This window comes from Pongo pygmaeus, chromosome 11 (assembly GCF_028885625.2).
Source record: "Pongo pygmaeus isolate AG05252 chromosome 11, NHGRI_mPonPyg2-v2.0_pri, whole genome shotgun sequence".
Taxonomy (NCBI): Eukaryota; Metazoa; Chordata; class Mammalia; order Primates; family Hominidae; genus Pongo; species Pongo pygmaeus.
Window position 1 is genome coordinate 75,557,358 of NC_072384.2, and position 13,759 is coordinate 75,571,116.

General features: G+C 34.5%; 1 protein-coding gene across 2 annotated transcripts in view; it reads right to left on the reverse strand.

The window, feature by feature from the left end:
• Positions 1–4,249: 4,249 nt before the first annotated feature.
• The window catches only part of LNPK (lunapark, ER junction formation factor), an 80,393-nt gene continuing 70,883 nt past the window's right edge, over positions 4,250–13,759 (reverse strand). For both annotated transcript variants that reach the window (XM_054477783.2, XM_054477781.2), the window contains exons 12-13: positions 12,995–13,165; positions 4,250–5,905 (exon numbers count right to left, since the gene is read on the reverse strand). In XM_054477783.2, the coding sequence (XP_054333758.1) occupies positions 5,673–5,905; positions 12,995–13,165 (404 nt within the window). In that variant the 3' untranslated portion in view covers positions 4,250–5,672. The remainder of the gene's footprint in view (positions 5,906–12,994; positions 13,166–13,759) is intronic.

The following is a 13,759-nucleotide window of genomic DNA, read 5'->3' on the forward strand; positions in this document are numbered from 1 at the left end:
AATTCACAAATTGTCTTTATTCTTTGGCCCTTCAACTAACTGATTTGTACACAGATAATAAATCCAACAGGTAATATTGTAAAGTAATATTGTAAGAAGACAGTTTTAAGACGATTAAGTAGTTGCTGTCCACTGGAAATAAAAGTAGACTTATAAGGTCTTATTTTTTAAATAAAACTTTAACTTTATATAACCTTAAGGTTGTATTTTTTAAATAACCTTAAATGCTGACACCAACATTGAGAGGCAGTGTAAAATTCATGGTTCAATACAAATCATCCTGCATTAACAGTTGAGATCTAAGTTCTGGCTTGGCTCAGGTGCCTGCTATCCCTATAACCCTGTGTCTTAGCCCATTTGTGTTGTTAAGGAATACCTGAGGCTGGGTAATTTATTGAAAAAAAAAAAAAAAACAAAGAAGAAGTTTATTTGGTTTACAGTTCTGCAGGCTGTACTAGAAGCATGGTGCCAGCCTCTGCTTGGCTTCTGGTGAGAGCCTCAGACCACTCATGGCAGAAAGCAAAGGGGAGCTGATGTGTGCAGAGATCACACAGCAAGAGAGAGGAAACAAAGAAGAAAGGGAGGGAGGATACCAGGCTCTTTTAAACAATCAGCTTCCAGGGGAGGAAAAATAGAGCAAGAACTCATTACTGCAAGGACAACACCAAGACATTCATGAGGGATCCGCTCCATGCTCAAACACCTCCAGCAATGGGGATCAAATTTCAACATGAGATTTGCAGGGGTCAAACAAACCACATATAGCACCATTTCTAAGTCATTTAGGATTTTTGGAAACTCAGCATACTATATTTAATGAGAATCATCATATAATCAGAACATCTCTCCCCTGACACACGCACATCCACACCCAAAGCTGTATCTCTCCTGATACGATTATGTTCTCCATAACAATAGTGACTGTGTCTAATGCACAAAATGAGTTTGTGTGAGAAATAGCAACTTCAAGAATAAAAGGCCTAGCTTAACAAGAAGTAGCAAAATTTCCAAACTTGGGTTCCAAGTGGAACGATTCCAATTCAATTAAACAGCTATTTTTATTTAGTGCCCCCAATGTCTATGTGAGTGGGAGCGTATCTCAGGCAGAGGAAAAGCTCAAGAAGGCTGGGAGATGAGAAAAGACTTTGTATATGCAAAGCACAGAAAACACTAGTATTGTTACTTTTAAAATGTGTGTGTGGCAGGGGAGGTGGCAGTGGCTGTAGTCGGTGCAGATGCCAGCCATAACTAGGAGCAAAATTACACAGGGCTTTGCAGACGTTATTAGTAAATTTGGACCTCATCTCAAGAGTCATTAAAGGGTCTAAGCAATGGTGTGGGAGATTCATTTTCCTTTTTTTTTTTTTTTTTTTTTTTTGAGATGGAGTTTCACTCTTGTTGCCCAGGCTGGAGTACAATGGCGCAATCTCTGCTCACTGCAACCTCCGCCTCCCGGGTTCAAGCAATTCTCCTGCCTCAGCCTCCTGAGTAGCTAGGATTACAGGCATGCACCACCATGCCTGGCTAATTTTGTATTTTTAGTAGAGACGGTGTTTCTCCACATTGGTCAGTCTGGTCTCGAACTCCTGACCTCAGGTGATCCGCCCGCCTTGGCCTCCCAACGTGCTGGGATTACAGGCATGAGCCATCGCGCCCGGCCCCTCATTTTCCGTCTTTTAAAAACTCAGGCTGCAGCACACAGAATAGATAGCAAGTGCCCAAGGTTGGAGACAAAGAAACCAGTTAAGAGACAGCTTTGGTAATCTGAAATGATGGAGGCCAAAATTAGAAGCAGTACAACAGAAATTAAGAGTAAATCCTCTCAAGTCATTTGCCTACATTCAAATCCCTGATTTTCCACTTACCAGGTATACAACTTTAAGCAAAGTTGCTTCCTGCTATGGTTTGAATGCTACAAAAAGCATGTGTTGAAAACTTATGCTAACTGTTGCAGTGGAAGCTGGAGCCTAATGGAGATGTTTAGGTCATGAGGGTGAAGCCCTCATGAATGGATTAATGCTCATTATAAAACAGCTTGAGGTTGCAACTTCCATCTCTTGCTCACTCTTGCCCTCTCTTACCCTTCTGCCTTCTGGCATGGGATGACAAAGCACAAACGCCCTCACCAGATGCTAGCATCATGCTTTTGGATTTCCCAGCTTCCAGAACTGAGCCAAATAAATTTTTGTTCATCACGTTACCCAGTCTGTGGTATTCTGTTATAGCAGCCCAAACGGACTTAAATACATACTCGCTCTACAACTCAGCTTTCTCTTCTAGTAGTCCAAAGATAAAAATCTTCACAGGATTCTTGCCAAAGTACAAATAAAATAATATATATACAGCAGTTAGCATGTTTCCTGGCACAGAATAAGAATGCAAATGTTTATCATCATTATTAACGCAATGTGAATACAGAAATGAGAATATAACTAGAAGATGTTTAGGAGACAAAAATTGACAGTTTGAATAAAGGGAAAAGAGATGAGTTTACAGCTTCTGGCTTAGAGAGTAACTCTATTTGATTAGATGAGAAACAAACGGTTTGAATGTTCTAAAGGTTTGAAGCAAAGTATAGTGTTCATTCTTGAATATATGGATTGTGATAGACAGGCCAGTAGGCAGGCAAATATATAGCTCTAAAGTAAAGGAAACAGATCAAAGTTGGAGATCTGAGATTCAGAGAGACAGATGGTTGAGTCCTTTGGTGTTGAGAAGAACCCCTAGAGAAAGAATATGCAGAATGAAGAAATGATGACACTAGGTAGAACTTAAGGAACACCAACACTTACAGGACGTTAAGAGCAAGAAGCCAGAGAAATAAGAGAATAATAGTGTGATATGTGAAAAGCCAAAAGAAAAAAAGTATCTCAGAGAATATTCAACAACGTCAATACTGCCAAGCAGTGAAACAAGAACTGAGAGTTTTCACTGGATTTGGCAACAAAGTATTTATTCACACAATATGCATCAAGCATTGTGCTAGACCCTTGAGATACAGACATGAATAAGAAAAATAAGACCCTTGCACAAACGGACATTATGTTGTGAAGACAGTAAACTAGCAAACAAATCAAATACACATTGTGATAAGGATGGTGAGCAGAGAGTGACATGATAGAGAGTAAAAGGCAGAGGCCAGCTTTAGATGAAAGGTAGAGGCCAGCTTTAGATGGGGAGTTTGGGAAGGCATCTCTCTGAGGAGGGAAAATTTAAGCTGAAATCTGAGGCAGGAAAGGGCATGGTCAGAGAACTGAAAGGAGTTCCATATGGCTACAGCACAACGATGGTGGGAAGATGGAGAGACAGAAGCTAGACCATGTTTGTAGATCACGCTCGGGACATAGAAGAATTTAGATGATGGCCCACTGAACAATTGTAAGCAAGGAAGCTAAGATCACTGTAGCTAATTGTACTTAATAGCTTGGCTTTTCTCATTTATACTAGTCTTAATAATCAGTAATAGGACATTTTACTAATGTTTCAACCATTAACTGTTTATTATAATAATAATGAAAATAAGCTTTTATATCTAAAAGGATACTATATGGTTACAAACATGTTACCTATTGCATTAATTTTACTAATCCCCTTTTAACTTTCCTCCATATTTCTTTCAAAGATATTTGTCATACTATGTGTTTGAGTCTATCAAATTTCTCTGAGGTACTTACTCATTTTCAAGCAATGTATATCAGAATTTGAATGTTTTATAACAACATGACTAAGCAAGATGTTACTAAAATCCATATGGGTCAGTAACATACAAAAAACCTGATGAAATTATTTTTAAAAAGATTATATTCTATAGAGTTTCAGTTTCCTATTTCCTTAATCTATGTATTTATATACATACATACAATAAAGAAAAGTTGATGCAAAAAACATTGGCTTGAATCTGAGAAGCTGAATTACATGTTTGTATTATTTTTTAATTTCCTCATCTGCAAGAGGAAAAACTTATGGTCCTTGCATATTTTAAAGACGTTAATAAGAACAAATGCCATCATTATCAGGTAGTGTGCTAGGCACATTACATTATTTTTAATTATCCTAATACCCTTCAAAAATAAACATAATTCTTCCCATTTTACAGATGAAAAAATCATCTCAGTGAGTTTAGGTGACTTGCCCAAGACTACAGACCCGAAATTTAAGCCCAATACGGCAGGCTCAAAAACTCTGGTTACTATACCAGATGTCCCAGACTGTTAACAGATTGAGTTCCAAAAAAAAAAAAAGTCACATATGAGATATTAAATCATAAAGATAGATTTTTAAATGATAAAAATGTTTTGTTCACTTTTTAATAAACTGTGTGCAACTTAGAAACATTAGCCAAACACACCATTCTTATACAGGTATATTTTTCCCTTCAGCATAATAATTCGATTTCCATTTTTTTTAATATTGGAGAAGAGAGATAAAAGGAGGCCATAACAGATAAGCACACTGTATTAAAGGTCCAAGAATCAGCACTGAGACACATTTTTTCCAGTTAATCCTTAATACAAATATTAAATCCAATTAACTAACAGCAACCCACTACCTATTCTCACAAAATTTGTTTCTCAAAGTTAAAAATTACAAATGGCTGGCCTACAATATTCCTGAATCAGAAAAACCTAACTTTTGATTAAAATCTCTAAATGTCACTATTTCTCTTAACTAGAAAGGAAACAAGTCTGAATAAAAGTACCATAATTTGCTCTAAGCAGAATCTACAGATTTATTGTATTGTGAGCTATTCCTCCTAAGATTTTTCAGGTAGCCAAGTCACCCACCAAGATACTGTTTGAAGAAGACTAGATATTTAGCAAAATGAAACTGATGCCAGATTATTTTTATTTTCCTTAATAAAATACAAACAAGAGCACAAAATTCACTTATATATCATCATTTTATACGTATAAATAATGCTCAGAATTCAAGTAGGGTCAAGTGCAGAAATATTTCCTATATGCTAGTGTGTAAATATAAACTAATTATATACATCATGTGCCTTTGGCCCAGTTGTAAAATAAAAGACATCAAAAAGAAACACTGCACTTGACTGTTTCATTGCATTCTCACTGAGAATTCGTACCAGTGCCTATGTAGTTACAGTTCTACTTAACTGTTCCATTGCATTCTTATTGAGAATTCGTACCACTGTCTATGTGGTAACAATAACAACTTTCATACCGCTTAATGTAAACACCTAAATAGACATTTCCCCCAGTTGTAAATATCTCAGGAGCTAAAATTCTATCAATTTTTAATAATGAAGTAGTCAAAATCTTAACCAAGTTTCATTCCTTAAAACAAACACAATTAGAGAACTTACTCTTAACCAAAGTTCTTCCTATGTCAAAATGGATATTTACAGGTTATACATACAGAAAACAAGGCAATCATGTTTGCTTACTTTTAGAATGGACAAAAAAGTATCTAAAAGCTGTCTCAATAGTGTGGGTCTTTGTACATTCAAAAGGATCTTACTTCACTGATATAACTTGCTTTTAATACTCAGTATATATAACTTTGAGATGTTCAAATAGCTAGGCAATCTGAATTCAAATGATACACAAGCATACCCTTAGAGGGGCAAAAAAAGTAAGTGCCACAGAAAAAGCAATAACTGACATCAACGAGACTATAAATATCCAGTTGAAGGCACATGGAAGCATTTACTACTCTGCAGTCAAAGATTCTCCATTTAGTTCAGGATCAGGAATAGAATCAGCTCCGGGAACTGTGGAGTTGGTTTCAATCACTGAGGCTTCCTCATTCTCAGTCTCTTGTTTCTCCTCTGGTTCCTCTGAGTCAGATGCTTTTTCAATCACTTGGTTTGTCTGTTCTGTAGCTGGTATTTTGTCATCTGTCTGCTCTGTATTATTATCAAGAACATCTTGTTCTAAAGATTCTGAAAAGATAAAGATTCAAAACTTTAGGAATACCCGAACGTTAAAACTGCTAAATAAGGCAAGCAAAAGATAAACACACACACACAAAGAAACCATACAATTGTCTAACATTATCCTTAAAATCTTTTAAAATAAGTACATAACTCTCTTTACAGTTAGTATGACAGAAGAAAAAAAGGAATTCAGAGGAAATAAACCCATAAATATACTTTTTCTAATGTCCCATATTTTCATACAAAATAAGTTACTAAAGACACATCTGAAAGTTGAAAGTCCAAAAATCATAGTCCCAACAGAATTATGTGCTATAATACAATAGTCCAGCAAACAATGCAAATGTATTAATGTCCAGATTACATTTCCTGAAGAAACTGTTTCCCTTGTGTCCAGGCAACCCTGTGAGCAATATGTAAATGTGTACTTTGTGGGTGGATGGTGCTTTCCTACACTGATATACATCTCTATTATCCAAAAACCGGGAAGTCCGGTTTCTATCTTTTCCAAAGGCATGACTAGTCTCTCCTCATCCCTCTGCAAGACAAGTCCTCTGTATTTAACCTCTGGGTCAGAATGTGCTACATACCTAGCATATTAGGGAGAGAAAGAGAAGGGTCTTTTAATCCCATCTCCATAGCAGAAGTTAAGGGTACTAGTCCCTACATGAAAATTTACTCCTTTTAAACTCTCTTTTTAAGTATTATTGAATTTAAATCCCTTAATAATAATATAACAATTGTATTGAATAAACTGCCTTTAATTCTTTAAAGTTTAAAGAACAGGATGGAGGAGGGAATGACTGGAGCAGACAACCTTTGGGCCACCCAATTTCTACATTAAAGATAAAAATCTAGCTTTAAGGTATCTCTTTGTTTATGTAAAAAAACAGCAATTAATATTTTTGCTAGTAGAAATATGGCCAAACCATATCAGTTAAGAAAAAAAGCAGATTTTTCTACTCTCATAGATGATTCCTTACATACTACAAATGTTACTGATTCAAAAACTCTGGAGGGAAGGCCAGCCTTAGTAAAAAGTTCTAATTAAGTTCCTTGTACAATACAGGTCAGTTTTGCTAAATAAATAAAATTGTTTTGCAAAGAAATTATGTGTTATATGCACAAGTGTTAATATGGAAGTCTTAGAAATCCATGGTTTTACCATACCAGTTTATCTATAGCTCACATACTCTATGCCAAGACTTTAAAAATATTTAAAAAGAATTATTTCTTTAAAGAGATACCTTGGACTCCAGCTTATATAGTTTAACCACCTTCCTCCTTTTGATATGTAGAATAAAGGCCCAAATTCTATAGTTTTACTACATGAAAACTTCCTATGCTCACAAAAAGTAGTAAGGAATGTCCATAAATTAATTTGTGCCAAACTTCATTTTTTAAAATCCTATCTGTATCTTAATATGGAACTTAAAATGGCATTGCTACACACATGGAATTTTATAAAAATCCAAGTTAGAAAACAGTAAGTCACTTGAATTTTGTTATTTCAATGTTCCAGAGCAGAAAGGAAAAGCAGAAAGGGCAAATGAAACTACAGGCATGTACAAATCATTTCTGCTACAAGGGCAAACAAGTTATCCGTGGAAAACTTCAGGAGTCACCAATCATTTGTAATTCTACCCTCACAGAATGTATCCAAGACAGAATGTTAAGCATCATGGTTTTCCACAACTCTCTGGCCATAGAGCAGTATTTACTTGGCAAGAACTTCACAATTTCTTATAGTTTAGTAAGCCTTCTGAAACAAACCAATAAAGCCACAAGAAATGAAAAAACAAAAAGCTAAGAATCCAGGATGTAACTCACCAATAAACATGTTTAAGTGAAAACAGGCCCACATAGTTTGTCATATTCTGTCTGACAGACTGCCTCAATACTGTACTGAAACAGGAGACGTATCAAAATTCAAGGCTTGTCATATGAAAGTTTTGTGATGTTACTATTTTCAAAAATAGACTTTACTAGTCAAAGCCAATTTAATGTACAAATTCTGGCGCTACAAAGAAGTGGCTAATACAAGGAGGAGAACTACAATACTGAAATTTTTAAATGTCTGCAATACAAGAATTCATAGAAATACCATGTGCTATCATAAACAGAAAACAACAAGATACACGAAGTCTTCCAGTCACTATTGTATTTCAGAGAATATGTGGAAGACTACAAAACCAGTGAAATGGGTGGAAACTGAAAATAATCAAAGAGCCTATTAATGATTAAGTTTCTTCCCCTGGGTTAATTTGCAGAAAAGCAATTTTTTAATGGCAGTAACACTACAAAAAATTAGTATGTGACGTGACACCTACAATGTAGACATCAGGTAGTCTAAATAAGATAGGTATTGATGTTTGGATGCCAATGCCATTTTGTAAGAAGTCATCAAACAAGATCTAAATAATTAAGTGTAAATGATTAACAGAGAATTACATATAAATTTAATAACCACAGAGCTTTATAAGATTATTTAATGTGTTACAAACATACTTTTTTCATTTTTATGGAAGCGCATCATTTGCCCATTCTAACAAAAACAGCAAATTTCTTCCATGAAGTTGTAGTTTAAAACAGCTTGGTGGAATAAAATACATTTCACAAGATGTTAATATTTGGGCATAAAATACTATAAGAGAAACCAGGCTTTGTGTTCACACTAATTAAACAACCCTACTCTTCCCTTTATGGCCCAGTTTAAGACTAAGACATGAAACAATTACCTGAATGACCTAATTCCATCTATAAGAAAAATTTTAAAATCGACTCTGGCATCTATAATGTCAAGAAAACAATATACCACAATGTCATAAAACAAAAAATGATCCATGCAATTTCTTTCCCCACTCCTGCCATCACCCCACCCCAACCTCAATATTCTTGAGATATTATTACTATTTTCTTTTACCAAATAGTAACAATTGGCTTCCAGTTGTTTGGGAAAAGTCTCAACTCAGCTAGAAAACTGAAACTCATAAAACAGTGTAATTATATAATGAATACCACTGCCCCACCTATAAACTACACACATGCAAAAACATGTAAAGAATATCATGTTTAGGTTTTACTCTAGTTCTTGAAAAAATAATTTCTTAAGAAAATTAAATAATAGTCTAGCAAAACAACTTCATACATTTTTGCCTTGCTAACTCCTCAGTGTCCACTATATATGTAAGCTACAAACTTACCCAAAGGAACTGTGTTAAATTAAAATTGACAACATGTCTTTAACTCACAAGTTTTAAACAAGGCACTTTTTACAAGATTTTCCTGCCTTAAGGAAAATGGTTAACTTATATTTAAGAAACAAAGGTATAAATTTCACCCCAACTCAACCCAATAACTCAGTAAATAAAATTCAGTTAAATTATAACCACTCATAATAGTTAGTATTCATCAACACACAGAATACCATTTAATTATTTACCATTTCTGAGCAAATAAATTAGACAAGGGTTTAATTTTTTTTTTTTTTTTTTTTTCAGACGGAGTCTCATTCCGTCACCCAGGCTGGAGTGCGGTGGCACAATCTCAGCTCACTGCAACCTCCGCCTCCCGGATTCAGGTGCTTCTCCTGCCTCAGCCTCCCATATAGCTGGGACTACAGGTGCATGCCACCACGCCTGGATCATTTTTGTATTTTTCAGTAAAGACAAGGTCTCACAATATTGGCCAGGCTGGTCTTGAACTAACCTTGTGATCCGCCCGCCTCTGCCTCCCAAAGTGCTGGGATTACAGGCGTGAGCCACCGTGCCTGGCCAAGAGTTTAATTATTAAGCAATGATCTAAAACTAAACTATTCAGTGAAAGTGTTTTAGAAACGGGAGTGAGAAGGCCAAAAGATCTCCATGTCTAAAATAAACATGCAAAAACATACTACATATCTTGAGAAGGCTGCACATAAGTAAATATAAACAAAGGTATAAAAAGATTATTTAATGGATCTGGTAAATACATGGAATTCAACAAAATTTACATTATCAAATAGTTTAATTTCCTGGAGCATAACAAAAATACTAAACTTAGAATTTTCCCTTGTTCAGCGCAACCTAATGGTAACAGTATTTTGCATAAAAGAAAGAGAAGGACTAAAATCATATTATCAAGTTAAATTTTACCTTATATAAATTTCACTTGCTATTTTTGATAGTATTGATTAGATGCCATGAGTTTTCTTATTAGGAAGTTATTTCCCATTGGACAAAAACTATATTCTACTAAAATAACTGCATGAGACCTAGACAAACTGGGCAATAAAAACACAATATTAACAGTAACATTTTGTAAACATGCTAGCCAAAAAATCACTGCATTAGAATACCAACAATGTAGAAACCTAGTACTCTAATGATTATCACATACCATAAAAAAATGTTTTTTTAAAAAAAGGTAAAACTGATAAAACTGATAAACCACTTTAATGTAACTTAGCAGAGATTCAAGTATTACGGTACTATCTATTTAACCATAAAAGAAACTGAGGAACCTAAAAGCAGTTCATTTCTTGCCGTATTTAGTATGCCCTCAAATAAAAAGACAATCTATATCCATAATTTCTTGTATTTCTCTAATAATCTATTACCAAAGCATCTGGATGTAAAATTCCAGAAAAAAATATTCCAGGTATTCAGGTGAGAAATTAATGAGAGAAATTTCTTCTAGGTCTCCTCCTTTGATGAAAACTTTCCAAGATTCTGTATGTTTTTCTAAAGAGCAGTCCAGAAATTTTAACAGCTTTGTGCCCCATCCTAAATGCGAAATCTTCCAAAATCAGAATCCAGGCAAAACTTAACTTCAAAATCCTTACATCACAGATTGAAAAAAAAAAATTCTTCTATTAATTCTTGATTGTTCATAAAAATGTTTACTGATATTTGTTTAAAGAAAAGTTTGGATGGAAGAAAGTTATCTTTTGGTTCCATCTGTAACTTCAATAACTTCATCTCTACAATTTCTGCTGCTAAGAAGGAGCCACTGCAATACTTTTAATAATATAAGAATTAAAGCAGAAAAGTTTTTTTTTTCAGACCTCAAGTATCTACATCATTTAGAAATCAGAAATCTAAAACATTGGCTGTTAGCAAAGAGTAGATGATTGAGATGATGTGGTCTTCATTAATAGTTCAATATACTCATAAGCCACCAGTGTTCAAAACAAATGCAGCTTCATCTATTCATCAGATATACTTCTAGTTGTTTACTAAAGGAAGCCAGCTTGGAATTGATAACTGTGTGTCACAGTGTTGAGTTAGATGTCTTGAGAAAAGTTTCAATCTTCTAGAAAGCCAAAGAAAAAGATGCTCATGGCCACTTTGATGAATCCAAAGAGAAGTATGAAAGTTATTATTCTAGAAACTATCTTAACCAAACGGAATTGTTGCTTCAGTTTTTAGCATTATGAAGTTATCAAACCCTGCCTCCAGTTTTGTCTTCATGTAATAACATTACCTTATTGGGGTTGGGTTTGAGCCAGTAAGACTTCTTTCCAGGAATTTCAGACAGAAAATGAGACATCTAGGGTATTGCTCCTCCTAGGTTAGATGAGAAGGATAGGTATAGCTGGGTGTTGTTTGCTAACTATCTATCTTGACCTTAGCAGAAGACAGAAAGTATGGGACTCATTATCAAGATTTTCACTGTGTTGACTGTTTCTTCTTGTCTTTTTTTTTTTGTCCCAACTATTAGCTTACAGGTATTCACTTTAGCTTCTATAAGCAGGGCTAGTCATGGAAAAGACTTCAATTTTTCCTCTAGGCATCTTCAGTATGAAATCCTTTAATTTTCAGTTCCAAAAGGCTGCAATGGCAAGGCAGATGGTTTGCATGTGACAGCATGCAGCTCAGAGCACAACTTAAGCAAAAGAAAAAAATTGACATTTTGTTTGAAGTTGATGCTGCAGACTTGGAGAAGATGAATGCATTGATTCAGTGTTGGAAGAATACAGGCCTCTGTCATAGCTATCTGTATTCAAATTCACTTTGATATTTGTTAGTAAGCCAAAAGCCAAGCCCAATTCAACACACACATTTTAGGTTCACTCTTCAAAGTTAAAAAAAAAAATCGATACTCAAATCTCATACTAAATTTCTGATATCTGAAAATTCACTGCTTCATATAATATTCTCAATTCAAGCAATTTTTACAGTACTCAATGTTTTTATGAAGAAAATATCAAATACATGTAAATGATAATTCCTAGAAATTAATTAATCCTGACTGGTAAATAAATTATGTGAACTAAACTTCTAATATGCATTTTTTTCCATATCACACATAGCAACAAAACATTATGGCCTGTTTCATAATTTTGGCAATCTTCATAGTTCAGAGCTGATTAACAAAGAGCTCCTGACCAAATATTAATACTGTAGCAAGAAAGAGCTGGCAATAGTCTAATCTTCCACCTCATCTTTTCCATGTTTTCATGAAACTTCCTCAAGAATTCCTAAAACAGAATTGTAAGATGAATTCTAAAACTCAATAAATTCTGATAAATTGCTTCTCTAAAATAAGGTTGATTTTTACATCAAAGGCAATGTTAATCTTCTGAACCTTTAGAAAATTGTTTGTTTTAATAAAATACCAGTCCTATTGATACAGCAATCCAAAAAAATGCAAGGGTAACTTTATAATTCCAAAGTTTCCTGCTTTCTGGTAATTTCTACCAATTCATGTGGTAGATACAAACCTATTTTATCAATGTTAATCACAAATCTTGTATTTTATCCTTTGAATAGTTGTTGCATAATTCCAATCATCTGTTTCACTCAGATAAATTGAAAAAATTAACCCATGAAAATATTACTAATCAAATCTCCCAACAGTTTTTAGAAAAGGTCACTCCATAAACAGTATTTAACTAGCTGATGCTAGATGTTGCTTATCACAATACAACCTGCATGTTAAAAGTGAAACACATCACACCTATCACACAGGAGGCTATGGTAACAGAGCCATAGTTGACACATGCATGCGGCAAAATCTGATAAATTAATCCATCTTTATCTAAAAGCATTATGCTTTTATTATTGTTAAATAATACATGTGATTAAGGGGCAAAACTGTTTAACATATTCATACCTTCATTAAACTGGTTGTCTGATGAAAGCACACTTCCTGATGGCAAGGGACCAACTGAACTTGAACCTTCCACCACCTGCCTCTTCTCAAAACTAAACTCAGGAAGTCTTGGAGCCTGAGGTCTGGTTTTTCTTGCAGGGTTCAAGAAAAAACAGTAGGCACATCGAAAAGCTGCAGAGAATTTTTTAAAAATAAGCAAAACCACAAACCAAACAAAGTTCAAGGACTAATTAGTTAACTCACAAGATCACTTTTGCAGATATTCAAAAGAACCTTTTAAAAGTTACTGTGTATGTTATTTAAATAATAATATGGTAGATGCTCTAAACAGAACTAAAGCATACTTCCTAATTATTAGAATTTTAATTTTTAAAATTAAAGGCAGAAAAGGCATAACAGGTTACATAGCAGGCTAACTATGTAATAAGTTACACAGCAGGTTGATAGCAGAATAAGATTAATGATTTAAATGAATTAGTGAGATTACATTTCTAGTCACCAGAATCATTAGGTATTTTAAAATCCAGAACCTTGCACATTTACCCATGAAAATGTGGTACATAATATTTAAGAAGCATTTTCAATTTACCACAGTAGTTTTTAATAGTGGCTACACATGAGAATCATCTGCAGAGCTTTAAAAAATATACTGATGCCTGGACCTCATACTCAGTCCATTAAAGGAGACTCTTTGTAAATGGGTCCTGAGTCTCATAATTATTTTAAGCTCTTCAGGTGGTTGTGATGCACAGTGGGGTTTGAGAA